The 27,854-nt window shown below is 40.2% G+C and overlaps 1 protein-coding gene across 1 annotated transcript in view; it reads left to right on the top strand.

The window, feature by feature from the left end:
* The window catches only part of ABCA13 (ATP binding cassette subfamily A member 13), a 286,889-nt gene that overhangs the window by 97,440 nt on the left and 161,595 nt on the right, over positions 1-27,854 (top strand). The window contains exons 28-35 of the mRNA XM_048839236.2: positions 3,299-3,412; positions 6,678-6,768; positions 11,822-11,998; positions 18,012-18,318; positions 19,166-19,280; positions 20,910-21,239; positions 24,006-24,075; positions 26,462-26,596. Of these exons, the coding sequence (XP_048695193.2) occupies positions 3,299-3,412; positions 6,678-6,768; positions 11,822-11,998; positions 18,012-18,318; positions 19,166-19,280; positions 20,910-21,239; positions 24,006-24,075; positions 26,462-26,596 (1,339 nt within the window). The remainder of the gene's footprint in view (positions 1-3,298; positions 3,413-6,677; positions 6,769-11,821; positions 11,999-18,011; positions 18,319-19,165; positions 19,281-20,909; positions 21,240-24,005; positions 24,076-26,461; positions 26,597-27,854) is intronic.

Genomic DNA, 27,854 nt, shown 5'->3' with positions numbered 1-27,854 from the left:
AAATATTGGTATTGAGTCCAATCCTGCAGCCTTTACTTAGGCAAAAGTGCCATTGAAGTAGAGGTGCAAGTTTTCCCCTAACATGGACTGCAGGATTGTACCCATTCAACTACTATTCCCCAGGGGTAGCTAGGTACATGCTACAAAGACTGGTAGCATTAAAATCTGTTTACATTTCAGGATAATTTTCATGTTTTGTTTCATAAAATGGAATATCTCATCTCAAGATTACTGACAACCATTCTTACAATAAGTTATTAAATTTGCTTTCTACCCGTGATAAATAAACAATCCTGAGGTTTAAATCAATATTGACCAGTCAAGTTCACACACACAATAAATGACTATATGCCGACTGACATCAGCTAAGTTCAATGGAAATTTTTGTTCAATTCTGAGCCAATCAGAAAGCATGCATCTCTGATTCTTGATTGGCTCATCAGAGGCAATGTGTCTTTCTTGCCATATTATTGCATCTCCATTTAGGATGATAGTTTAAAGAAAGAGATGTTACATTTAAGAAGTTTATAGCCATTGAAAGATTTTTTTTCAAATTTTTCCGATTAAAACAGAATGTATGTAACAATACAATTCAGAAGTAAAAGTAAGAAAACACGTCTGACAAATTCATCCTGTTTTTGGATTCCTGCCGCCTTGCTCACAAATCCTTAATATGAAAGGCAAAGCCTTTCTTTATAAATATCAAGCCTTCATAATAAGATAAAGGAGGTTCTTATTCTACAACTTTAATTGGGTTGTCTCGTGAAGTTTGGCATTTGAAAAAAAAAACACATTTGTTTCAATTCCCTTCATGATGAAAAATTATATTACAATGAAATGTTTTAACAGGCTGACAAATAACCTCAAAAGGATGTTTCTAGCTTCACCTTATTCACAAAACTAGGAGGTTTATAAAAGGGTGAGTCTGAAGGCAATACCAGAGAGGACTTTTGGTGGAATTCAAGTCTCCAGCCTTAACCAAAGCTGCTGTCCAGCACACGTTGCATTCTCGGCCTCTTGCGGTCCTGGGATGGAGCGTGCTAAGTGTAGATAGGATTGTCAGGGAGCTATGAAGCGCTAGCAAGTCTTTACTGAGCTTGTGCAAACTGTTTTGTTTCAAAAGGATTTTAACTTGGCTAAATTTGGGGCAGATTTTCCCAGGGACAGTAAAAGGCATACCCCTGACACAAAGGCCAGCCCCTGCCCAATTTCATGTTCTTGCTCCAGGGCATGGGGAGGCTGTTGAGCTTTCTAAAGGAAAGGTGAACAATCTTTTTTGACACAGAGGAAATTTTGCCCAACTTTTTTCTAAGAAATAGCTGAACCCTTTTGGTTGACGTTTCCCCCCCAAAAAATCAGCCCCGCGGCAGACACTTGTCATGGAAAATTTCAGCCTAAGTGGTTAAAGTTTGGCAAAGTTATATGGACCTTTAAACAAGGCTTTATAATGGGAATTATCAGGCAGGGGTAGTAATAGGCAGTGCTACAAGCCCCACGTATAATACAGCTGTTTTCATTCTTTAGATACATCTACTTACCTCTGAGGAGACTCTCCACTGAACTCTTCCTTCACAATTTTCCAGGTCTTAAAGGCACAATAACCACACACCAGCCAAGCAGTTCTTAACAGTCTATACACTTTCTCTGTTAGTTTTTAAGTAGAAAATGGTGAACTGGGACTTAAAGTTTGGGCCTAGTCTAAATTTTTAACCCTTCCTTTATTCTGAATTGAACCTGAATCTTCAGGGTTTATTAAGCTACATATGTCCCAGTGATAAGCATCCCTCTCTACCCACTTTCCTACTTGTAATGAAGCCCTTGTGGCCCCTATCAGAAGATCTTATTCCCAAACTGTCCACCAGCATCCCCTCTCTAAAGACTTAATATTGCCAGAGGGAAATGTAGTTGGCTGCCAGTGGCCATCCTAGCACCTCCTGCACAGCTGGTGTGGGGAATGGGTCACCAGTGACCTTTTCTATGTTTTTTTTTTTTTTTTTTTTTTTTTTGCTGCTTAGGCAGGCATCTCCTGTCGCTTTACACTTCCAGAGTTTATCTGAATGTCTTTGTAGAAGGCACTTAAATGGTGCGGGACTGTGCCAAAGTTCTGCACTTTTGACAGGAAATATTAGAATAAATCTACCCCCAATTCTAATTTGCAACTCAGTGCAGAAGCTCTTTTTTGCTGGGGAATGCTGTACATGACTACCCTACCACCATCATTAGAGCATAATGAAGAGGTCTGGTTCCTAAAAACAGTTATGACGGCTATGATATTAACTTAAGCAAAATTGATATCACAGCATTCTCTAACCTTGAGCTGTAGATTCCTAATCTATTAGGCAAGGGGAAAATAAGACAGATGTTTAAAGATAGTTGAGAGGAAGCATAGTCTAGTGTTTAAAGCATGGCAGTGGGACACAAGATTTGGCCCCACAGCAGTGATTTCAGATGGAATATGTTCTTTCAGTTGTTTTTATTTTCCAGTCTGTTTGTTATGTTTAACTTTTATTCCTTATTATTTAATCAGGCTTCTTAGCTTGACCAAATACTACACTTCTGCTGATCCTTTTGTGAATAAAATCATTGATGCTGAGTCATTGTGACTGTGAAGTCATGTTATTCATGATTCATGTATATTTGGAGAAACCACCCATGTTTGTGAAAACTGAACGTTTACCAGTTTTTACCACAGACTTTCTAAAAATTCACACTAGAATGTGCATTATTCACTATTCTGTCATTCAGAGTCCATCCTTTGGTGAGGGCAGAAGGAAAGGACTTGGCTGCTACCCCCTACAGTCAAATGAGAAGGTTCCTAATTCTGCCTTCTTCCTTACTGGACCTTGCTAGATCTCCCTGACTCAATCAGCACCAAAATTGTCCTGAGGGTTGAAGGAACTGTAGGTTGCATCCAGATATTCCACTTATTCCTCCCAAATAGGCGGTGCTGTGATCAAGAGAGAGGCTTTAATTTGAACCTCTTTTATTTTTTGATTGGCTCTCTCACTAAAGTATTTTGTGGTACCATGTATGAAAGGCAGTATATAAAAATAAATTGTATATTATTACTCTTCATGTGGGAAACATAAACACAGCAGGAAGCCTTTTCTGTGATTTGTTAGTCTCTGAATTTTTGTTTTCCTTTGAAGATGAAAGGAAACACAATGCATTTACTTCTGACAATTAAAGTTGACATGCAGAGGATTTTCAGGAGATCTGAACCACCCAAGTTGCTCCTGTTTCCACAGGAATTACTGTGTGCAGTTTTCATTTCACTTGGCTTCATTTCTTCCTTTAGGCTAATCACACATTTGGTTTTGTGGACAACCTGAAAATTTATTCTGAGGCATGGCTAAGGATGTCTGAGGTTTTTAAGAGCAGTGAAAACTTCCTCATGGTCAATCAGCTCCAGGTTGGTGAATTGTCGATGACTTCCTACTTTCCAATACTATCCACAGGAACAAATAATTGAAGAATTAAAGTAGCCTGTAAAGAAGTGGTAATTCTAGAAATACTAGATCACGATAGGAAATGGAGTTCAGGATCAGCCTTTACAAAGATCCTGGCTCTCAGGAGGAGGAATTACCAGAAATTCTGCAGGATAGCGGTGGTGGTACAGTCAGCACAGACATATGAGTTTTTCTTATGAGTGGCACTTGAAGACAGTATGTCTGTGACAGTAAACCCTGCTAAAGTTTAGATTATAGATCTACAATGGGGTGGTCCTGAAAATCTTTTCAATTTTAAAGTAGCTAGAATGAGTAGTTACCTTCCTGTCTGCAGTATTACCATGTGATATTGGAAATACTATGAATAGTACAATGGCGAACAGTCACTTACCGAAGGCAGCGATTCTCAAACTTTAGCAACCTGAGGACCCCCATTTTGATTTAAAAATTTTTGGGGGCCCCCAAGCCTCCCACTCAGCCCCAGGCCCTACCCCCACTCCACCCCTCCCCCTCCTCTTCCACACCTCTTTCCGCCTCCTCCCCTGAGCGCACTCCATCTCTGCTCCTCACCCTGTCTCCCAGCGCCTCCTGAACGCTGCTGAACAGCTGTTCCCTGGCATGCAGGAGGTGCTGGGAGAGAGAGAGAGGAGTTGATCAGTGGGGCCCACGGACCCCCGGAGTATGTTTGGGGACCCCTTGGGGTCCGCGGACTGCAGCTGAGAAACATTAATCTAAGACAATTGGCAAGTTTTTAAATACTCTTTACAGCTTGAACTTGCTTAATTCTCATAATTGTCTTCCCCAATGTAATTGATCAGGTCTCACAGGGACAATGGAGGAAATTTAAAATGCAACAATAGCAGTGACTGCTTAAATGTAGCACCTGGTTAACAGTTTTTCCTGTCTGTTTCCAAGTCATATCTTCTTTCTTTAGTCATTAAAATGTACTTTTGGCACTTTTTACTCTTCACCATCTGCAGAGCCATTAAGCTGTGGAAGAATAAACTGATGCTCATGCATCAACAATAGAATTGTTAATTAAGATTCAATGAAGGAATGTTACTTGTGATCCCTGAAAGGCCTCGTGGAGCTAATTGTTAGTCCTTTTTCTTGGAAACTGAGCAAATGAGATATAGAAATTGAGACAATGAATATGGAAACTGAAGATGCTATTTTCCAGATAATATTGTTTGTACGACTGTTAATAATGCAGTGCTCCAAAATGTTGTGTTTTACAGAACAAGCAAAAGGAAAGGTCTCTTCCCTAGCCAATTTACAATAAATGTATAGATTTCAGAGTAACAGCCGTGTTAGTCTGTATTCGCAAAAAGAAAAGGAGTACTTGTGGCACCTTAGAGACTAACCAATTTATTTGAGCATGAGCTTTCGTGAGCTACAGCTCACTTCATCAGATGCATACTGTGGAAACTGCAGAAGACATTATATACACAGAGACCATGAAACAATACCTCGTCCCACCCCACTCTCCTGCTGGTAATAGCTTATGTAAAGTGATCACTCTCCTTACAATGTGTATGATGATCAAGTTGGGCCATTTCCAGCACAAATCCAGGTTTTCTCACCCTCTGCCCCCCGGAGAGTGAGTTTGTTGGGGGGGGGGGAGGGGCGGAGGGTGAGAGAACCTGGATTTGTGCTGGAAATGGCCCAACTTGATCATCATACACATTGTAAGGAGAGTGATCACTTTACATAAGCTATTACCAGCAGGAGAGTGGGGTGGGACGAGGTATTGTTTCATGGTCTCTGTGTATATAATGTCTTCTGCAGTTTCCACAGTATGCATCCGATGAAGTGAGCTGTAGCTCACGAAAGCTTATGCTCAAATAAATTGGTTAGTCTCTAAGGTGCCACAAGTACTCCTTTTCTTTTTAATAAATGTATAGATGTGACTCAGTGAGTTGGGGAAACAAGGGGTGAGGAAGGTTAAAGGTGTACAACAATAAGGTTGTATGGTTACTTATTTTAGGCATGTGCATACTTTCATGTATCTGCTAAGTACAAGGGGCCAGAGTCTGATGTTCTTGTTCATGCTGAATAGTACTTTATTCCATGAGTAATCCCACTGAACTCCCATGGAGTATGGAGCTATTATACTGAATCAAGGGGATCAGAATTGGAGAGGAAGTACAATCCAGTGGTTAGGGCACTAGCCTACTAGTCACTGTCAGAGACTGTTAGTATGACCTGGTGCAAGTCACTTAGCCTCAGGTCCCCATCAGTAAAATAGGGATAATAGCACTGCCCTATCTTACAAGAGTGTTGTGAGGACAAATACACTAAAGATTTGTCAGGTGCTTGTCCGTAGGAGGGGGTGTTTTTATCAGTGGTTCTTTGGTGCCCAAAGCTGTTGGAACCATAAGCCTAATCTTTAGTTGCATCTCATTATGAAGTGTATCTGCCATTTTGGAGCCACATTTTCTTCCATGACATACAAACCTGGTGTTAGCTCACTAATGCCATAAATTATTGACAGCTAAAATGTGGAATCTTGAAGCTGAGTTTATAGAAAGTTTTCTATAGTGGGCATCTTAATTATTTTATAAATATTTTTACTCTTAGTTAAGGTATGTGCAGATGTTAGCGATATTCTCCACTTAACTAACGATTCCTACGTAACATCAGGTTATGAGTTTGGGGTCTTTGTCGTACGTTTGAAAAGGCAGGGTCACACCTTTGGCCGTATTGCACTGAGAGCAATGGCTGAAAGATACCAAATGCCAGTTCATTTCCCAGTAACTCTCAACTCTGATTAGGGCAGCAGTTCCCCAGGGAGAGTTTTAAACAACATGAACAGATTTTTTTTAATCCCTTTGCTGATCTTAAACAGCCAATTAAGAAAACCCTACAATCTCAGTGCTGGTTTAATAATGGAAACAAAAGAAAACAACAAGATGAAGATGAGGATGGAAATGTATGGTATGATATATCAATCTGTGATAGGCACTTACTTGGTTCCCATCCATGTAGTATCTAATTGCCTCAGAATCTTCAGTGCATTTCTCCTCGTATTTCCGTGAGGTCATTTTACAGATGAGGAGCTCAGGCACAGATACTAAGTGACATGCCCAAGGTCACACAGAAGAAATCTATGGCTGAGTAGGGAGATCTATGACTCTTTGTGTGTGTGTGTGTGTGTGTGTATGTAAAAAAATTCAGCAACTCTGACTATCACAGATGCTATCTTGGAAATCATTTCTCTTACTTTAGGAAGCTCTCCAAAACAGTTTTATAAAGAACTTCATAGAAAGTCACTTGAATATTGATGTGGGGAATCTCATTGGAAAGCTGCAAGAGTATGGTAGGTATATCTGCATATGGACACACAAGATTTATTATCCCCATGACTTTGTGTTTGACTGAAATTTAGCAGTAATAACTCTTGGTTATGATTCACATTGCCCTTACTTAAATAAAAACTAAAAGTGCATTTTACCATTATCTCATTTTAGTTTCAAACATTTTTAATATTGTTTGCTCATTTATCCTTTTGTAAAGAAACACAGTTAATTTTGCTGCATCTTACCTCATGTCCATACAATTAAATTCCATCCATTTCACTAACAGATAAAGATTAATATTTTTAAAATAGAAATTCCCTTATTTTATAAATAATTTGAATCCAGTTCTTTCCCACCTTATGGGCCTGATCCTTTCAAGAGCTGAACACCCACAACTTTTGTTGAGCCAAATGAGAGTGGCAAGTGCGGCTGGGTGTAAAACAAGAATTCTGTTTAACAAAAAATTTTGAGGGTCTGAAATTTGTTTCCATTCTACATTGGAATGAAAATGAGATATTTTGAAATATTTCATGTAAAAACATGAGACACACAGAATAGTCAGTAGCCCAATGGTCAGGGCACTTATCTGAGATGTGGACAACCCAGGTTCAAGGGCCTGCTCAGCCTAATTTTGAGTCCTTTCGCTTTCACTTGTTGGTGCTGATCCATTTTGAATAATAGGAAAATATCCATTGGGTCAGAGAGGAAAACACTGACTGTATAACCTGTTGGTGAGTGCACTCACCTTTCATGTGGGAGACCTAGGTTCAAATCTGACTGGTTTGGAGCAGGGACTTGATCCAGGTGAGGGCCTTAACCACTGGGCTATTCTGGGGGGCACCTGTTTCCCTCACTTTCTGGTTATGAACAGAAATTCCAACAGGTACCCAAGAAAGTGTTTCACTGAAAAATTCTCAACCTGCTCTACTTGCAAGTGCTCATTACCTCTCGGGATCAGGACTGTTTCTTGGGCATTTGATTCTGTAGCAGAATCTGCAGAAAAGGTACCTGATTCTGCAAGGTTCTTTGTCCCTCCTCAGAGGTGAAGGCCATTGAAAATTGACTCAGGACCTTACAGGAGTGGCTCTAAGGTAAGTAACAAAGCAGAAAGTAGGTACCAGAAATAGCTGTGCAAAGGTTGCTGTCTTAGTATCTGTCAAGGTTCCTTCCCCACTCTGAACTCTAGGGTACAGATGTGGGGACCTGCATGAAAGACCCCCTAAGCTTATTTTTACCAGCTTAGGTTAAAAACTTCCCCAAGGTACAAACTTTGCCTTGTCCTTGAACCCTATGCTGCCACCACCAAGCATGTTAAACGAAGACCAGGGAAAGAGACCACTTGGAGATGTCTTCCCCCAAAATATCCCCCCAAGCCCTACACCCCCTTTCCTGGGGAAGGCTTGATAAAAATCCTCACCAATTTGTACAGGTGAACACAGACCCAAACTCTTGGATCTTAAGAACAATGAAAAAGCAATCAGGTTCTTAAAAGAAGAATTTTAATTAAAGAAAAGGTAAAAGAATCACCTTTGTAAAATCAGGATGGTAAATACCTTACAGGGTAATCAGATTCAAAACACAGAGAATCCCTCTAGGCAAAACCTTAAGTTACAAAAGGACACAAAAACAGGAATATACATTCCATCCAGCACAGCTTATTTAACCAGCCATTAAACAAAAGGAAATCTAATGCATTTCTAGCTAGATTACTTATTAACTAACAGAAGTTCTGAGACTGCATTCCTGATCTGTTCCCGGCAAAAGCATCACACAGACAGACAGACACTTTGTTTCTCTCCCACTCCTCCCAATTTGAAAGTATCTCATCTCATCATTTTGGTCAGGTGCCAGCAAGGTTATCTTAGCTTCTTAACCCTTTTCAGGTGAAAGGGTTTTGCCTCTGATCAGGAGGGATTTTATAGCACTGTATACAGAAAGGTGGTTACCCTTCCCTTTATTTTTATGAAAATATTGCTAAATTATTTGAGGAAAATGCAGGAGAGGATATTTTATTTAATAAGTTCTGAAACTTCCCCAAGGATTTTACCTTTTTATATATTTAGATGTGTTGGTTCCATGTAAATTATGCAACTTGTGAAATATTGCTTTCACTTACAGAAACATGTAATTATGCAATATTCCAAGCACATAGCAAGTCAGTTGATATTTCTCATGCTCAAATATTTAAATGATTAAGTTGTAAGAGAAAATTTAAAAAATGATGTATTATTCAAAATAAGGTCTTCTAAAGATCAGCTAGGGGGAAAATCTCTGGTGACATACATGGATGCTTAACCTTGTTAGTGCTAGGTTATTAGTATTAGGAATATTCTAGCCCCTGAGATGCTACAAAACCAATATATATATATATATATATAGTATTATTTCTTCTGTGCCTTCCTGTTGGGTAAAATAGTAGATATTTGTATGGTATCCCCACCCCTGATCCATTGCTTGTGTTCCTTCTGAATCCATCCCATTGATACTGGTTTGCTTTCTGCTTCTTAGTACATCTGTCACAGTCTCATCTCACAACTGCCTCTCTTCCTGATCCTTGTTCATCTCTTCTTCACTAACAGTGCTGCCTTCCATCCAGATCTGTTCAGTGCATTTCTGCTTCTCTGCCTTCCCATTGTAATACCTGCTGTGCCACCACTCAGGTGCACTGAGTCCCAATCTTATGTTAATGAGTTAATGACTCTGACCAAGTCAACTCATCACCTAATGTTTTTAAGGATTAAACACTCAAATGTTGTTTTTAAAACTTTTAAGAACCTGGAAGCTCACATTGGCCTTCCCAGTACCTATTTTTCACTCCTCAAATGTGAATAATTATTCGCTGGGAGATGAGCTAGTTTTGTGGGTGTGTTAGACTTTCCTCACAAGTTTCTGTTAAATCCAATTGCAGTAAGAATTGTTTTGAGTTAAAATTGCCCCGTGCTGTAAACCCATTGTTGTGATTATTCTCTCCAATATAATTAGCACAATCCACAAAAAAATATTTGCAGATCTGAACTCCTCCAAAGGTTGAGGTTGTTCATACTCCTGGTTTTGGTGGAAGTTCAATTTTAGAGTGAGGCCAGCTGTGAAGTTCCAGATCCAAACATCACTAATGATCGGAGGGCCTCCAGACCAGGGGTTTCTGCAGCCCAGCATCTCCCACAATTCTGTTACAACTGAGCTAATCCCATCCACTCTCTGCAGTTTCTGGAGGTGGTTCCAAGCTGCAGCACAAGTGTGTGCTGGCCACACCTCATTCTCCTGCATGCTGCCAGATCTTCTGCTTCCATGGCAGCAGTCAAGTGACAGTTCATTTGCTTCCACCCTTTCCTTCTGCCTTTATGATTTTCTAACCATTTTGGGGAAGTAACAAGCTTTTTCTTTCTTCCAAGCCTCTTTCCTGGTACAGGGTTTGTTCAGTGTTGTGGTCACAGCCACCCAGCACCTCTCCTGCAGTATCTCCCTGCTGAGCTCCTCTGTTGGCAAAGTCCAACAGGTGCTCTATAGGGGAGGGAGTTTTCCAAGGCTCAACAGAGGATAAATTATGCCCAGCCTTCCCCCAGTTACCTGAAAACAGCTGGGACAGGCATGTTGGGGCCCCTACCTCCACAAATAGCCATGACTCCACTGAAGAAAATCCAACTAGGGAAGACAGAACAGAAAAGTGACAGGCTCTGAGAAAGAAGAGGGCTTCATTCAGATTACCCAGGCTGTAAATCCTGGGGTGACTAAGAACCACAGATTAGACCTCAGCAGGGCTGTCACACCCTCCCCCCATCTTAAAATGGGTATTGAGAACCTTGGGAAGAGTAGCAGCGCTCATGTCTAGCCCCCCTCCTTCCCAATTTGAATTAGGGAGTGCTGATAATGAGACTCCATCTCCTGCTCAGGAGGCAAGGAACCCCAAAGGGGAAGACTTAGGTGGAGAGGTTTCGAGAGAGCTCTAGACTCTGCACAAGCCAAGTCACAGAAGATTACACTCTGGTTGCAGCCAGGTAGTAATGCCTGCAAAGCATGCCAAAAGGTCAAAAAAGCCCCAGAAGAATACAAGGGGGAAGAAAAAATCCAAAAGGTAAACATCCTCTGACTCAGGCGCCTCCTCCTCTTTGGAGGAAGGAGAGCTCTCGGGCTCCAAATCTGAGCAGGACTTGGGATAAATGCAACAAATGTGGTGGTGGTTTTTTTTTTCTGTGCGTTTGTTTTGTTTTTGTGTCCCCCCCCCCGCCCCGCATCCTGAGAAGTTCGCGACCATGAAATTCTCAGCCAGACATCCAAGTCAACAGCCAGGAAGCATATGTGGTTTTGCCCCTGGATGGTCTCTCCAAGCAAGTCCTGTGCTCCTCTGAGTTCACGGGATCTCTCCTCTTTGGAGAAAAGCTAGATAAGATAGTGGCAGAAAATGCCGCAGAATCAAAGCAGGTTGTCCTCTCTCCTCTGAGTAGTCTAAGACGGGAGTACAAGCCCGCTTTCAGGCACATACATCCCTGTCACTCATCCTCCTCACAGAAGTACCAGATGAAGGATATCCAGTTACACCAAGGACAAGGTTTGGAACTGGGCTCAAGTAGAAATTGGAGGACAGGCTTTGTGTTGGCAGCCCCTGCCTTATGACTCTTATGAAGTCCTGTGTGGACTTCAAATCTGACTTGCTCCCCAGATGGAAACTCTTCTGGCTCTCCCATGAGTAGTCACTCTCCTGTACATCTGCTCTCACAAGAGCAAGGGGATGGAATTGGTACCTGTAGGGGTGAATCTGACCCATAAAATTCACTGTTCTTTTATCTCATGGTCAAGGTAATCTTTTCAAAATTGGGATACCCATAGCATTCTCACTGCACTGGAATGGAATGTGAAGTTAGGGAGGGACTTTATGCATCTATGGGATTTAGGAGCATAGTCCTACAACATAGTACTTGTGCTCCTCAATTTCCTAGGCACTTCAGAAAATCTCCCCTTTAAATGATATTTTACAAATAATTTTATAGTTCTACAATACATTTACAAGAAAACATGGCTCTGACCTCTATATGTTGCCTTGAAACCAATAGTTCCCAATGTGTTTACTCTTCTCAGAGTCTATGATGGAGAAAATGCTTCACAACTCGGTGACTGAGCAGATTAACCTATTGGCAGAGCTCATGGTAAATATCTCCTCCTGTGTGTTACTGGATCGCTTCCAGCATCTTGAATCTGTGGAGAAATTGGAGGCGAAGGCACAAGAACTCATGCAACAAAATAATTTCTTGGCAAGTAAGTATCTCATTTAAAATATGTACTGACAAGAAACCCCTGATTTCATAAAACTATCATTCCCATATTTTCCCTGTTACAAGAGTGCTTCAGCGACGTGGCAGCCAGGAAGACAGGGAGTAATAAACACATAGAAAACACATATGGTAAAAATACAATAAAAAAACCCACATTTGCCTGCTAAAATTATACCCATGATTCTTGAACACTGTAATACAAGCAATAAAAACTAGTGATATTGCTATTATAACTGAAGAATCACTACTAAACAAATTCCTGGAGTCAGTTATGCCTAATAAATATACCAGGAACAACAGATAGTAATATAATATACACTGGAGGGTAGGGATAGGATACAGAGGGCCCTAGACAAATTAGAGGATTGGGCCAAAAGAAATCTGAAGAGGTTCAACAAGGACAAGTGCAGAGTCCTGCACTTAGGACGGAAGAATCCCATGCACTGCTACAGACTAGGGACCGAATGGCTCAGCAGCAGTTCTGCAGAAAAGGACCTAGGGGTGACAGTGGACGAGAAGCTGGATATGAGTCAACAGTGTGCCCTTGTTGCCAAGAAGGCCAATGGCATTTTGGATGTATAGGTAGGGGCATTGCCAGCAGATCGAGGGATGTGATCTTTCCCCTCTATTCGACATTGGTGAGGCCTCACCTGGAGTACTGTGTCCAGTTTTGGGCCCCACACTACAAGAAGGATGTGGAAAAATTGGAAAGAGTCCAGCGGAGGGCAACAAAAATGATTAGGGGACTGGAACACATGACTTATGAGGAGAGGCTGAGGGAACTGGGATTGTTTAGTCTGCGGAAGAGAAGAATGAGGGGGGATTTATCATAGAGTCATAGAATCATAGAATATCAGGGTTGGAAGGGACCTCAGGAGGTCATCTAGTCCAACCCCCTGCTCAAAAGCAGGACCTATACCCAATTAAATCATCCCAGCCAGGGCTTTGTCAAGCCTGACCTTAAAAACTTCTAAGGGAGGAGATTCCACCACCTCCCTAGGCAACGCATTCCAGTGTTTCACCACCCTCCTAGTGAAAAAGTTTTTCCTAATATCTAACCTAAACCTCCCCACCCCTGCAACTTGAGACCATTACTCCTTGTCCTGTCCTCTTCCACCACTGAGAATAGTCTAGAACCATCCTCCCTGGAACTACCTCTCAGGTAGTTGAAAGCAGCTATCAAATCCCCCCTCATTCTTCTCTTCTGCAGACTAAACAATCCCAGTTCCCTCAGCCTTTTTCCAGTCATCCGGGACTTCCCCCGTTCGCCACGAGTTTTCAAAGATAATGGCCAATGGCTCTGCAATCACAGCCGCCAGTTCCTTTAGCACTCTCGGATGCAACTCATCCGGCCCCATGGACTTGTGCACGTCCAGTTTTTCTAAATAGTCCCTAACCACCTCTTTCTCCACCGAGGGCTGGCCATCTATTCCCCATGTTGTGATCCCCAGCACAGAAGTCCGGGAGCTGACCTTGTTCGTGAAGACAGAGGCAAAAAAGGCATTGAGTACATTAGCTTTTTCCACATCCTCCGTCACTAGGTTGCCTCCCTCATTCATTAAGGGGCCCACATTTTCTTTGGCTTTCTTCTTGTTGCCAACATACCTGAAGAAACCCTTCTTGTTACTCTTAACATCTCTCGCTAGCTGCAGCTCCAGGTGCGATTTGGCCCTCCTAATTTCATTCCTACATGCCCGAGCAATATTTTTATACTCTTCCCTGGTCATATGTCCAACCTTCCACTTCTTGTAAGCTTCTTTTTTATGCTTGAGATCTGCTAGGATTTCACCATTAAGCCAAGCTGGTCGCCTGCCATACTTACTATTCTTTCGACACATCGGGATGGTTTGTCCCTGTAACCTCTACAGGGATTCCTTGAAATACAGCCAGCTCTCCTGGACTCCTTTCCCCTTCATGTTAGTCCCCCAGGGGATCCTACCCATCTGTTCCCTGAGGGAGTTGAAGTCTGCTTTCCTGAAGTCTAGGGTCCGTATCCTGCTGCTTACCTTTCTTCCCTGTGTCAGGATCCTGAACTCAACCAACTCATGGTCACTGCCTCCCAGATTCCCATCCACTTTTGCTTCCCCTACTAATTCTTCCCGGTTTGTGAGCAGCAGGTCAAGAAAAGCTCCCCCCCAGTTGGCTCCTCTAGCACTTGCACCAGGAAATTGTCCCCTACGCTTTCCAAAAACTTCCTGGATTGTCTATGCACCGCTGTTCTGCTTTCCCAGCAGATATCAGGAAATTTAAAGTCACCCATGAGAACCAGGGCATGCGATCTAGTAGCTTCTGCGAGCTGCCGGAAGAAAGCCTCATCCACCTCATCCCCCTGGTCCGGTGGTCTATAGCAGACTCCCACCACTACATCACTCCTGTTACTCACACTTCTAAACTTAATCCAGAGACACTCAGGTTTTTCTGCAGTATCGTACCGGAGCTCTGAGCAGTCATACTGCTCCCTTACATACAGTGCTACTCCCCCACCTTTTCTGCCCTGCCTATCCTTCCTGAACAGTTTATAACCATCCATGACAGTACACCAGTCATGTGAGTTTTCCCACCAAGTCTCTGTTATTCCAATCACGTCATAATTCCTTGACATCACCAGGACCTCAAGTTCTCCCTGCTTGTTTCCAAGGCTTTGTGCATTCGTATATAAGCACTTGAGATAACCTGCTGATCGCCCCTCATTCTCAGTATGAGGCAGGAGCCCTCCCCTCACAGACATTCCTGCCTGTGCTTTCTCCCGGTATCCCGCTTTCCCACTTACCTCAGGGCTTTGGTCTCCTTCCCCCGGTGAACCTAGTTTAAAGCCCTCCTCACTAGGTTAGCCAGCCTGCTCGCAAAGATGCTCTTCCCTCTCTTCGTAAGGTGGAGCCCGTCTCTGCCCAGCACTCCTCCTTCATGGAACACCATCCCATGGTCAAAGAATCCAAAGCTTTCTCTCCGACACCACCTGCGTAGCCATTCGTTGACTTCCATGATTCGACGGTCCCTACCCAGGCCTTTTCCTTCCACGGGGAGGATGGACGAGAACACCACCTGCGCCTCAAACTTCTTTATCCTTCTTCCTAGAGCAACGTAGTCCGCAGTGATCCGCTCAAGGTCATTCTTGGCAGTATCATTGGTGCCCACGTGGAGAAGCAGGAAGGGGTAGCGATCCGAGGGCTTGATGAGTCTCGGCAGTCTCTCCATCACATCGCGAATCTTAGCCCCCGGCAAGCAGCAGACTTCTCGGTTTTCCCGGTCAGGGCGGCAGATAGATGACTCAGTCCCTCGGAGGAGAGAGTCCCCGACCACCACCACCTGCCTCCTTCTCTTGGGAGTGGTGGTCGTGGAACCCCCCATCTCAAGACAGCGCATCTCATGCCTTCCAACCAGCGGAGTCTCCTTCTGCTTTCTCCCCCCAGACATATCATCTGGTCCACTCTCCGCAACGGTACCTGTGGAGAGAACATGAAAGCGGTTAGTTACCTGTGTCCGAGCTGCTGGAACCTGGACATTCCCCCTTCTTCTTCTGGAGGTCACATGTTGCCAAGCTTCTTCACTGGCCTCTTGGCTCTGCTGTGCAACCTGCTCTAAATCTTTAGAGCTTTGTGCCCGTAGAAGCATATCCTGACTTTTGTCCAGAAAATCCTCCTTTTCTCGTATGCAACGCAGGGTCGTGATCTGTTGCTCCAGACCTTCAATCTTCTCTTCCAGTATTTGATAGCTCCTTTCAACTACCTGAAAGGGGATTCCAAAGAAGATGGAGCTAGACTGTTCTCTGTGGTAGCTGATGACAGAACAAGGAGTAATGGTCTCAAGTTGCAGTGGGAGAGGTTTAGGTTAGATATTAGGAAAAACTTTTTCACTAGGAGGGTGGTGAAACACTGGAATGAGTTACCTAGGGAGGTGGTGGAATCTCCTTCCTTAGATATTTTTAAGATCAGGCTTGACAAAGCCCTGGCTGGGATGATTTAGTTGGGGATTGGTCCTGCTTTGAGCAGGGGGTTGGACTAGATGACCTCCTGAGGTCCCTTCCAACCCTGATATTCTATGATTCTGTGATTCTATGAATATACAGTGAGAGTGGAATGAAGCCATAGAATAAAAAGGTTTGAAAACAAAATATACAAAAGAGGCTATTTCGTTGCTTTTTTAAGACAGCATCACCTAGTTTTTCCTCCTCTGATTTTTAAATTTCATATCCTTTGGTGTTGCAGAAGAGAGTTAAGAAAATTAATCTTTGTAGGAAGCCTGTTTGCTTAAGAAGGTAACTTTCATATCAGCTCATTTACACAGACTAAGTTAATTCTTGAGTAAGTTCTATTATTTCTTCTGTCATGTCTCTGTCCCACCTCCTTGAAATGCCTCCTCCACTGCTGGAAATCTGCCTGTTGTGCTGATAAGGCTGTAAGAGGAAGCAAGAGAACAGTCATTCACCATTGTAGAAATTTCTTTTCCCTGCCTGAACTGTTCCCTCCTGGTACATAGCACTCCCTGGAGAGGAGAATAAAATTCTGGCCCCATTGAAGTCAATAGGTGCTTTGCCAGTGACGTCAATGGGGTAGGTTTTTATCCATTTTTTTAATTTTTAATTTGTGCATTTGATGAAGTTCCGCACTGAAGGCCCCAGGGCTCCTAGGAGTTATAAGAGAAGTCATGGTAAAGCAGAGATGAGGGTGAGACCAATTTAAAATCTGGATGCAAGACTAGTACTCAGAAGATCTGGGTCTATTCCCAGTTCTGCCACAGATAACCTGTGTGATCTTGCACATGTTACGTAATCTATCAAAAGTAGGTCCTCCCTTCCCTCAGGGAGGGACCTTCACCTGATAGGTGAGATCTTGTCTTTCCTAAGGGCTGCAAGGTAGAGGTCCTTTGTCTTCCCTGGCTTTCCCACAAGTGAGCTGTTCTTCTACCTTTGAGCTTCCCCTCCAGCCTGTGACTATCTTGGAGATGTAGTGGGTAGGGTTGGCTGAGCCCAGAGCAGCTCCTTAATCCTTTGTTGTCCAGTGTGTGATTTGTATATCCCACCACACCTTTTAAAAGAAGACAAGGGCAACTTTTTCTCTTAATCAAGAATGAAAATATAGCAGAGTAAAAGGGATAGGAGGAACCTAGTCTATTGGTACTCTGTCTGAATTCATCTTACCAGCTTCAGAAAGCAAGTCTGGAGAACAAGTTCTAGAGGACAAAGTACAAGGAAGTTTTTCTTAAGATTTTGTCCAGGCCCACAGAAAAGAGGGTAATTCTAGATCTTAGAAGGCTAAGTACTAAGATAAAATATCAAGCTCTTTAACTGTGTTAACATTAACAGTAAAAGGTGCCTCTGGTAATTTAAAAAAAATGCATTGGGTGATGAATATAGACTTGAAGGATTTCATGTTTCTGTGCTGGAATCCCACCAGTACGAATCTCAGGTTTACAGTACAAGGAAGTAATATACCAATACCACATTCTTTACAAGAAGACAATGTGGCCTTTTTGAAGATGGATGACTGACTATTCATTGGCAGCATCCTAGCAGAAACATAAGACACAGTACATAAAAAAGACAGGAATATAAAATCTGTAGCATTTCCAATTACAGTTGGACAAAATTTTCCAGATGAAAGATTTTTTATTTTTGCTAAAAAAAACAAATTCTTGTTGACTGAAACATTTTTTAAATGTGTCAATTTTAACATCATGGTTAAAAAAAATTAAAAAAAAATAAATTTTATTTTGACATTTTCATAATGAAACATTTTGATTTTTTGATTCAAAACATCTTGTTTAGAAATATACCTGAAATATATATATGTTAAAAAGTTTTAACAAAATATTTGGTTTGACCTGAAAATTTTTTTTTAAACTTTTTGGTTTGCGAAAATTTTTTGTTTGGGGTAAAATATAACAATTTTAAAATTTTAAATTTTTTTGGAATGGATAGTGATAAATCAGTTATTTACCCAGTTTTATTTCCAATCCATGAAACACCTTCTTGATTTTGTTTTCCTTTCTTTGATCAGGTATTATATTCAACACCTCAAGTAACAGGAGACGCAGACAAGATTCTGCTGGCCACCTCTCACAACAAATTTCATATACAATTAGAACTAGCATTCTGTACAGCATGAGAACAGATCTGATAAAAAACCCAGTGTGGAAATCCCATCCCCAAAACCTGCCAGGTGATGGGTTCAGATACAACTACATCTTTGTTCCACTTCAAGACATGATTGAAAAAGCCATCATTGCAGTACACGCTGGAGCAGATGCCTCTGAGGCAGAAATACAAGTACAAGCTATGCCATATCCATGCCACACCAGTGACCTGTAAGTAAACGCCCTGCTTTTGAACCTAGTGCTGCACTCTCAATAGTGTGGTTGTGATCTGGCTGAGCTGTATAAAGGGGTTGGGAAGCTGTCAGGTCTTCCTAACTGGTGATTGCCCCATTATGGCATAGAACCAGTGTGGTTGGCTCCTATGCATCTCATTCTGCCATTCCTGGCAGAAAGAATAGAGGGAGAAGAGGATATGGTAAAAGGACGCTGAGAGATTCCTATATGGCAGACAGTCCTCTTTGGGAGCTCTTATCAGCACGTGTACTTTACAGCAGCCCAAAGGATTTTCCAATTTACACTGGGGCTGGAGCTATCTTAGGACTAGCTCAATGATCAGGCAGCAGAAACCAGCTCATGTGCGATTTATCCCCTCTACTATGGCTAGCAGAGGCTGAGAATCTGTCTGTTGGTTTGCAAAGTGTTTAGTTTATACAAACAAAAGATAAAAGTAGATAACTGAAATGCAAGCCACAAACACTGGAGCAAAATTTGCCTTGTAAACATAATAGGCACTCTAAATATCTTTATTTGCAATTAGCACCTTGCAAAACATTAAAATAATTTGGGACTTTTATTCTTCTTCAATACAAATACAGTGTCACTGTCTTGGAGATACACTTTACATGTTCCTATATACTGATCCTATATTTTACCATTAAATTATAGTACGCATGTTTAACTAGTAGCAGCAAAGGAAGTATTGTTACTAGTCTTGAGTAAAATCATACCCTCAATAATTGTTTTATATATTGTAATATTTTCTGAGTATTAAAATATTAACTTTCTATTTTTACATCTTTCTCCTTTGAGTCTTACACGTATATTTTTGCTTGAACAGGTTCTTGAACAATATTGGTTTCTTTTTTCCATTCATAATGATGTTAGCATGGATGGTATCTGTTGCTGGCATGGTCCGAAAACGGGTTTATGAGAGGGAGATTCATCTTGAAGAGGTAAGAGTTAGCTGAGCCTTTGATTGTAAAACTGGTTTAGAGGGGTATACCGAAAATGCACATTAAACTTTAGAAGAGATGGTTTTGTGAACAATAATGCATCTATTTTGTCTTTCACTCTCTCCTGGGTTCTTAAGCTGAGTTTCAGCTGCCAAATGAGATTCACAGGGATATTTCTTGGAGTCCCATTGGTCTGCAGAGATTTATCTCTGTTGAAATAAAGGAGAGCAGTGAATGACAGAATTATGAAATTTAAAGCTGAGCACCTTTCTTTGAACCAAGTCTTGCAGATAGAGATCCCAATCTTCCATGGTGCTGAATGCCTTCAATTGCTGTTATGTTTATCCATCCTCAAAGAGCAGCCACATACTTTCATTCAGAATTACCTTTATTTTAGATTAGGAGAACAACAACAACAAAAAAGAAAAGTAGGGTCTCCTTTAGGTATTCTGAACTGAGTAAAAATGGCTGGGGATTTTAGTCTTTAGGGATTTAAAGTACACAGAGAAAACGAAGGCATAACAGTTACAAAGACAAATAATCACAGCTAAAATTGAAGTCAAGGAGACAAGTTTATGGCACTCAGAAGGTGCTCAGTATTTTGCAGGATCAAAACCTAAAAGCCACATATTTAGATATGGATATAACAACATTTTAACTCACAAGAATTCAAATGCTATTCTAGGTTCTGCTGAAGACTTCCTGTTTGACCTTGAGCAAATCATTTAACATCTCTAGACTTTGGTTTTCCAATGTGTAAAACAGGGCTTATCTACTCTGCAGAGGTGTTTTAAGTATTAACTCACCAATGTTTTCAAGGTGACTTTTGGAAAAACACTAGAGAAATAGTGTATTAGAATCCAAAACAAAGTGGTTTTTTTTAGAATGGTGGGCTCAGATGCATGTGACAATTATTTCTGGCCATATGAGCAATGTTAAATCTGAGAGTTTCACGATTGTATGCAAAAGATTAGTTCATGGTGAAAATTTGTCCTTTTTTCCTATCACCTTTGCAAAATTTTGTGATAGGCGAAATTGTAAATTTCCCCAAATTTACTTCTGGGTGAGAAATAGCACATTTTCTCTTCAGAAATTGCCTTTAAGTTCAGCAAGAAAACAGCAAAAATAAAGGAAAGGTTGTGTTTCATATTTTTACAATATTCTAATTTTTTTTGCATAGCACTTTTAGTCTGTCTGATAATCATTCATAGTCGTCCATTATTTTTATGGTTATAGTGCTTTTATATTACTACTGTTATTTTATACTAATGACATAGATGTGTACGGCACTTGAAAGAATAAAGGTGGATTCTCTACCCAAGAGAGGTTACAATATACGTTTCTGATCCTGCAAACGCTTGCTCATGAATGTGCATAGTCCCTTTGGAGTCAATAGGGTTACTCATATGCATTATGCTCAAAAGCAAGCGTCTACAGAATTGGGCCTTAAATTAAGATGAGAGCAACGGAAGGAGTTAACAGCACATGGAGAGAGTGGGAAAAGTATAACACAGGGGTAAGGATAATAGGATTACATGGTCACTTGGGAGGCTAGTGCATATCTCTTGATGGTTAATTTTTTTAAAAAAAAGTTGTGACTAATTATAAAATGTGTCTCTGCTCTTGTAGTATATGAAGACAATGGGTGTGAATCCTGCCATTCATTTCCTAGCTTGGTTTCTGGAGAATGTCATTGTGCTTACTATAAGCAGTTGTGCTCTGGTCATCATTTTAAAAGTGAGCGGCATCATTGTGTACAGCGATGGCTTCCTAGTCTTCCTCTTCATCCTCGATTTTGGAGTGGCGGTTGTTATGCTAAGCTACCTCCTGAGTGCATTTTTTAGCAGTGCCAATACAGCAGCTCTCTGTGCCAGCCTTATATATGTGATCAGCTTTTTACCTTACATAGTTTTGTTGGTCCTGGAGAACCAACTTAGCTTCGCCCTTCAGATCATTACAGTAAGTATTTCTTCTTAAAAACTGTTGATTGATTCATTTCCATAATTATGTGACCTTTAGCAAATCCCCTCATTCTCCTGTCCAGATGTTCCTACTTTGCTCTTACATCTCACTGAAATTGCATGGCTTTCCTAGATAGAAAACCAGTCGAGAAATACAGCTTTGAACACAACAGAGTGGAATCTAAAATGAATGTTCAAGAAATTGGCAGAACCCTATGGAAACCATAAGGCTCCATATTTCCAATGCACATGCATGATACAGTCTTACAAAAAAAAAAAAGAATAGTTTGGAAAATTAATGTGCTCTCAAATAGTGGTTGACATCCCATTATAGGATTAGTGGTTATCCTGGGCAGAAAAAATGAATATAAAACTTACCAGTGAACTATAGAAATCGCTCCTTTGTTTAAAATACAACTACAAGACAAACAGATCTGTAAGAATACATATTGCCCATCCTGCTCTTTGCAGAAGGTACTATGTATGGGGAGAGGAATGAGATTTCCTTTAAAATTCTACTATTGAAAATCATGTTTCGTAATTTTGTTTTATGTTCACTATTCTACATTATAAATTACAATTCAAACAGCTAGTCATGAACTACTTTACCACATTATCTGTTTAGAGTTCCTAGGTGGTATTTTCCTATCCTCTGCTTTGTGTTTCACTGTGCTCTGCAAAGCACCCTCCTTTTGTCACAATGAAAATCTCTGATAAGGTCTGATCTAAGCAATGTTTGTTCTCCTGACTGCTGTATTCTTGGAATAGGTATTCCTTATTCTGGAGGTACTGTCAAGTCAGGATCACAGCTATGTTAGCTCACCTGACCTCCTTCCAATTCAAGGAAAACAAACAAGCAAGCAAACAAACCCTACTCCTACTACTGTATTTTAAGATTCCTCTTTTTTATTTGATATACCTAATCCTCTCCAGAGAGGGGAAAAAATAGAACACTAATATACAATGAATACCAGTTGTAATTTAATATTAAACTCAACAGTACTGTAGTTCAAAATTGTTCAACGATGAACACACAAAGTGAAGGGAATCTGCTATGTCTGTGTAAACACTGCAGGAGTACATCCAAATATGAGTCTGTTATTCTCCAATTGAGGCCCAATAGAGACAAGAAGTTATTCCATTAAGAATAACATTAATTTATGCCTGTAAATTTCTTGAACATTAATGCAAGAAACACAAACAGCTTATGCAAACATTGCACTTTCTTAAATATGTTTAGGACTTTGTCTCAAAACAACACTTTTTTAAGCTCTTTAGAATTTTGTTGAATTTTTAACATTTTTAATATTAGAAAAAAAACAGTTTTACCCACTATTAAGCTCCTGTTCATTCCATATCTGCAAAATTAAATATTATATACACAGAATTAAACAATCTAAGTGACACTGTAAATAGGGAAAAACAAACCAGAAATGCAATAGATCAGTGTTTAGGGTTGAATAGTATGTTATACTCTGTTTGCTACGCATAGAGCTGCCAGCTGCACACATTCAACCTTTATGCTATTGAATACATATTTACCCATTCTGATTCTGATTGATGAGTTCTAAGTCTCCTGTTGACTAGAATGGGAACTGAATCAGGCCCTTGGTCACACAGCAGGTAGCCATCATTCCAGACCATGTTTTTCATGGGGTAGGCTGAGAGAGCTACCTCGGTTGTTTCAATGTTTACCTTGTCCTCCCCACCATATACTTGTATTATCCACCTGTCTTTACATCGTATGCAAATGACATAAGCTCTTAGGGGCAGAAGCTGGTTTTTTAAATGTGCCTGACACAATGGATCCTGCTCAGGGCCTCCAGGCACTCCTATAAGACAAATACATTTGTATATTTAAATACACTGCCTATCTTGTGTGTTCTCTTCCTGCAAAGCCTTATCCATGTATTTATTTTAAGCCAATAGAACTATTCACAGTGTATAAAGATAGGCATGTACATAAGCCTTTGCCTGATCAGGGGCCTACATCTGTAGTGGTGTACGTCTTTGAGAGAGAGGCAAGTTATACTTGTTTTCCAGGCCCCTGGCAGAATTTTGCCTTTCTGTTTTAAACAATGTGAAACATATTGGATTTTCTGACTTTCAAACTATAGAACGTTTTTCATACAACAATGCATATATTTTATCAGTATTTAGTAATGATTTATTTCCCTCTGATGCTGGTTAGTGATTTTTTCATTTACCATAATTCTTCCATCCTTGTTACATTACATCACTGAAGTTAGTCATTTTCCATTTTGTACTTTTCTGATGCAGTATGGTGCAATTTATACTGCTCCACTGGAAATAAAATGTTATTTCCTTGCAGTAGAATAGCTGCCCATTGTACAGTATAATGTGTGTTCCATCAGCCTGTCTCTTGTGAATTCTAAGGTCATTCACTTACTACAGAAAATAAATTGCATTAGCCACTTTTCCAATGCTATGCATTATATATTTGCAATATATGGAGGATTTATGATGCTTCATAAATTGTGATAGCGTTTAAATAATGCCTTCAAATATTAATAATCTGATACATAACAATCTTTTATTTGGAGAGCACATTTCTGCAAAATGCAGGTAAATATTGTTCAGGTTCAAAAAAGGTAAATGAAAGATGGGATTGTTAACCTTTCTAGAACTGAAAGGTCCATTGCTTCTCCATTTGCACTGAACAGTGCTATAGTTATTTACATCACACAATATGTTAATGGAGATTTATTTATGTTCATCTCCTGTTTCTTTTCTATTGTTGCAGTGCTTTCTGTCTACAACTGCCTTTGGGCAAGGAATATTTTTCATTACCTTCTTTGAAAGCCAAGAAATAGGTAAGATAGGTAGTTAGCAAAACCTTTTTATAATGATCATGGTATATAAAGAACTAAACTTGGAAACTTATTTCACTTGCTTTGTTTTGAGTGAAACTTTGTAGAATCTCTGATCCTCAGCGTACAACTCAGGACTGGAGGGAGGATGTAGATGTAGCTTTAAGCCACCTTTGTGCTCCATGATTCCCAGGCCAGGTTGATGGTGTTGGTCTCCTGCAGTAAATTAGAGAAGCCTTAAGCCTGCTCTAAATTATGGCTGCTGCCAGTGCCCCACCAGAGGCTAATAATGCAGGATGTAAGGAAGCCCCAGGCACACCCCCAACATTGCTGATATTTTGTAGTGTATGTGACATGCGTGAAAGATTTAATCAACTCTCAGAAGCTGCTAGGTGACAATGCGCTGCTCTTAGGGTATTGTCAGCCAGTGAAAATGTCTGAAGATGGAGGTCCAGATCTGCTGCTAGATCAAATTAAATGGAGTTATGCTTATTTACCCTCGCTGAAGAGCTAGCCTGTTGTGTTTCACTGGTTTAGTGTGTTGCCTCTCAGTATCGTGCTGGTGGAGTTGTACGTGTAGCTATGAAGCATAGAGGATTCCAAGTTGATGTTGCAGTTTAATTTACCTCTTAATAACAAGCAGTTGCTTTTCTGATTTACCTCTGGACACTTGATAAGTTTCTTCTAACACAACACTTTCAGAAATTGTTTTTCTTTATTTTTCATAAAGATTGGATTTAAGATAATTTTATACCATTTTTCTTCTATAATTCAAATATGTTCAAATTTTTGGAAAATAAGAATATTTTTATATTATTAAAAACTTTTTATTGAAGACTTTTATAGATGAATATACTGCCCAAGATATAGTTTTCAAAATTGTATTTGTTTCCACTTGCTAACAGTACTGCCCACGTTTCAGCCTAAAATAAATTCTTAGATTTATATAGTACTGAAGAATACAGGTGCAAAATATAATTAAGTCAGTAATATTACTATGTGCTAGATCCAAAGCTCATTGAAGTCAGTGTCAATGCTACCAGTGATTTCAGAATCAAGCAGTATGCATCTGATTACATAGTACTGTGTACTTTATAGAATATATGTTAACTCATAATAAGCTGTAATAGTTTGTGGAACAGCAGGTCATTTTAACCACCTTGGGCTCTTTTGCCTTATAAGACATTCTGGGGGTCAGATATTATTTTATTGTTTTCATATATTGAAAAAAATATATGGATGAGATTCCCAAACATTAATGGGAATTGAATGTACAAATCCTCGAAACAGTTTTGAAAATCTCAGCTCGTGTGTGTGTGTGTGCTTGTGTAATACCCTCATGATTGTCCTGAGTATGGATTTTTGAACCAAGTAACTGATCCGAGATGGAATCTTTTCTTCATTTGGGGTTATTAACAGCAAGATGGTCTTGGTGTCAGACTGGAAGCCATCTCAAGCACCAGCTGCTGCTAGAGGGTTTTCTACTTATGTGCAAGCTGATAAGTATCAGAAGAGATATTGCAAACTAGAGCTGGTGGACAATTTGCTATCAGAATTTTTTCCACAAAAATATGCTTTTGTGAAAAAAGTCCATTTTTTGATTGAAAATTTTAAATAAGAAATGTCATCCGCCCAGGGAAAAATATGTTCTTGACCTGCTTTATTTGAAGCTATGTGGCTACCTTTATAAGATATTATGTAGAAAAGTGCAATAATCTAGTTTTCTGAATAACTTTTCTATTCAGAAATACAATCGCGGTATTACATTTGAATTCTAACTACTGCTAGTGTTTTGTGTTTTCATTCCTTTCTTCATACACCTGATGGAATATGAGTTGAAGTAATTTTTCAAATGATTAGTGTCTGGAGCCCCAATCCTTGGCTGTCACCATCAGGCACTACTATAAAACATATGCTATATAATAGATTGCATTTAGTCAGGATTTGCAGGTTGCAACTAAATACATTTGCAGCAGATCTCTTCTAAACCATTTGTTTACATGTATCAGCAAACTGTCTTAATCCCTGATTTATTGAACAACTGAAAACGAGCTTCTCTCATATTTTATTCAGCATTTTGCCGAGTAGTCCTATTTTTTCTTTTTACTAAAATAAAAGGACAGCTAAAATAAAATAATAAACTTCTTAAAAACTCACTTCCACTACGAGTTCTTTCACATTTGCTCAGCAGTAATGTTACCTGCTGTTGCACATAGAGATGGAGCAGCCTAACATTTAGTTTCTATTCAGTTAAAATTACAGTTATTAACATTGTTCTTTTTTGGTCGTCAGTGCTCAAATACCTCTTGAGAGTTTGGTGTTCACGTGTTTATGATCCTGCTACCTGTGGTGCTCTACAGATTTAGTGTTGACCTTTTTTTATTACTAGGAATTCAATGGAGTAACATGTACCAGCCCCTGGCACAAGGAGGATCCATGACCTTTGGATGGGCTAGCTGGATGATTTTCTTTGATTCAATTCTATATTTATTAGTTGGCTGGTATTTCAGCAATGTAATTCCTGGTAAGAACAAGCACACATAGATTTATTAATACCAAAATGAGTTCTACTTTTTCATTCCTTTATAGTTAAAATATTAAATTTTTGATGCCTCTGAGTTAGGGCTTTCTGACATGCAAAATACATGACTACTGCTATGAGTGAGACTAAGAAACCCTTCATGCATCCATAGGTCAGTGAATGACGCTAACTGGTGGGCTAGAATTGTAATATGGTATGAAGTCCATTTGTGTATGCATATAAGGAGAGCAGATAATTGGATAGGACTTCTCAGGCTGATAGACACTACGTAATGACAGAGTTCCGTCCAGTAGAGGAACTCATACTGAGTTAACTGGGTGTTCTGTCCGAGTCAGGATTGGGCCCCTTTAGTAAGGTTGTTTATTAATAATGTATTTTCAGAATGCTAATGAACAATATTGATTTCCTGTTTATCATCTCTCACCACCAGTAACTCTGGGTCACAATTGAAATGAATTAAATCCCAAATTTATTCTCAGAAGGTGGGATTCATCTTTCCTCCAATCTCCAGGTTGTTGGGTTTTTTTAATTAATTCCCTTAAGTTGGTTGTTGGGCCATTTGGAATGCTTTCTAAACATCTCTTTCATGGCCTGAAATTTACACTTGCTCAAGTTGGCATATTACATGTTTTTTTTTCTGCTTATTCTATATTTATTTCAAAATGAATAACTGAGAAGTTTGACATGGAAATGGAAGGGAATACAATAATATAACTGTATCTCAGGCAAAAACCTTTCACATAAAAATTAAGAATGTCACTTACTATTCAGTACCACATACTGTGACTCCATGGATACAAAAACCACATTAAGTGAATGCTGAGGGAAGCACTGAAAAGGTCAGGAAATGTAAAAGTTAAGGTGATATGTACAGCCATAATTCTGCCCATTTGTGTAAATGTACTACGGTACAAGGCCAGATCCTTGCTCCTCTGCCAGCTGGCTTGTATTGCCATGGTGGTGCAAAGCAGCTGGAAAGGTAGCAAATCTGTCTCCTTGATGATTCCACTTGTGTACGGAGAAGTATCTTTGGTGCCATTCAACTGGTGCAGCAGGTTCTACATCATTCCTCCCTCCCCTAGTGTAGGAAGCAAATCTGGAAAAAAGCAGTTGTGGCTAAGATGTCACTTGGTATCTCTTGCTGCTAGAATGGCACCTTTTGGCAGGTGGCACATGCTAGGGACTGGCCCAGATTCAGGAAGGTAAAAAGCTTCACACCTTTACCCTGAGCCTTACTAAG

Source organism: Caretta caretta, chromosome 2 (genome assembly GCF_965140235.1).
Source record: "Caretta caretta isolate rCarCar2 chromosome 2, rCarCar1.hap1, whole genome shotgun sequence".
NCBI classification, from domain to species: Eukaryota; Metazoa; Chordata; order Testudines; family Cheloniidae; genus Caretta; species Caretta caretta.
This window is presented reverse-complemented; position numbering and strand designations above follow the sequence as displayed.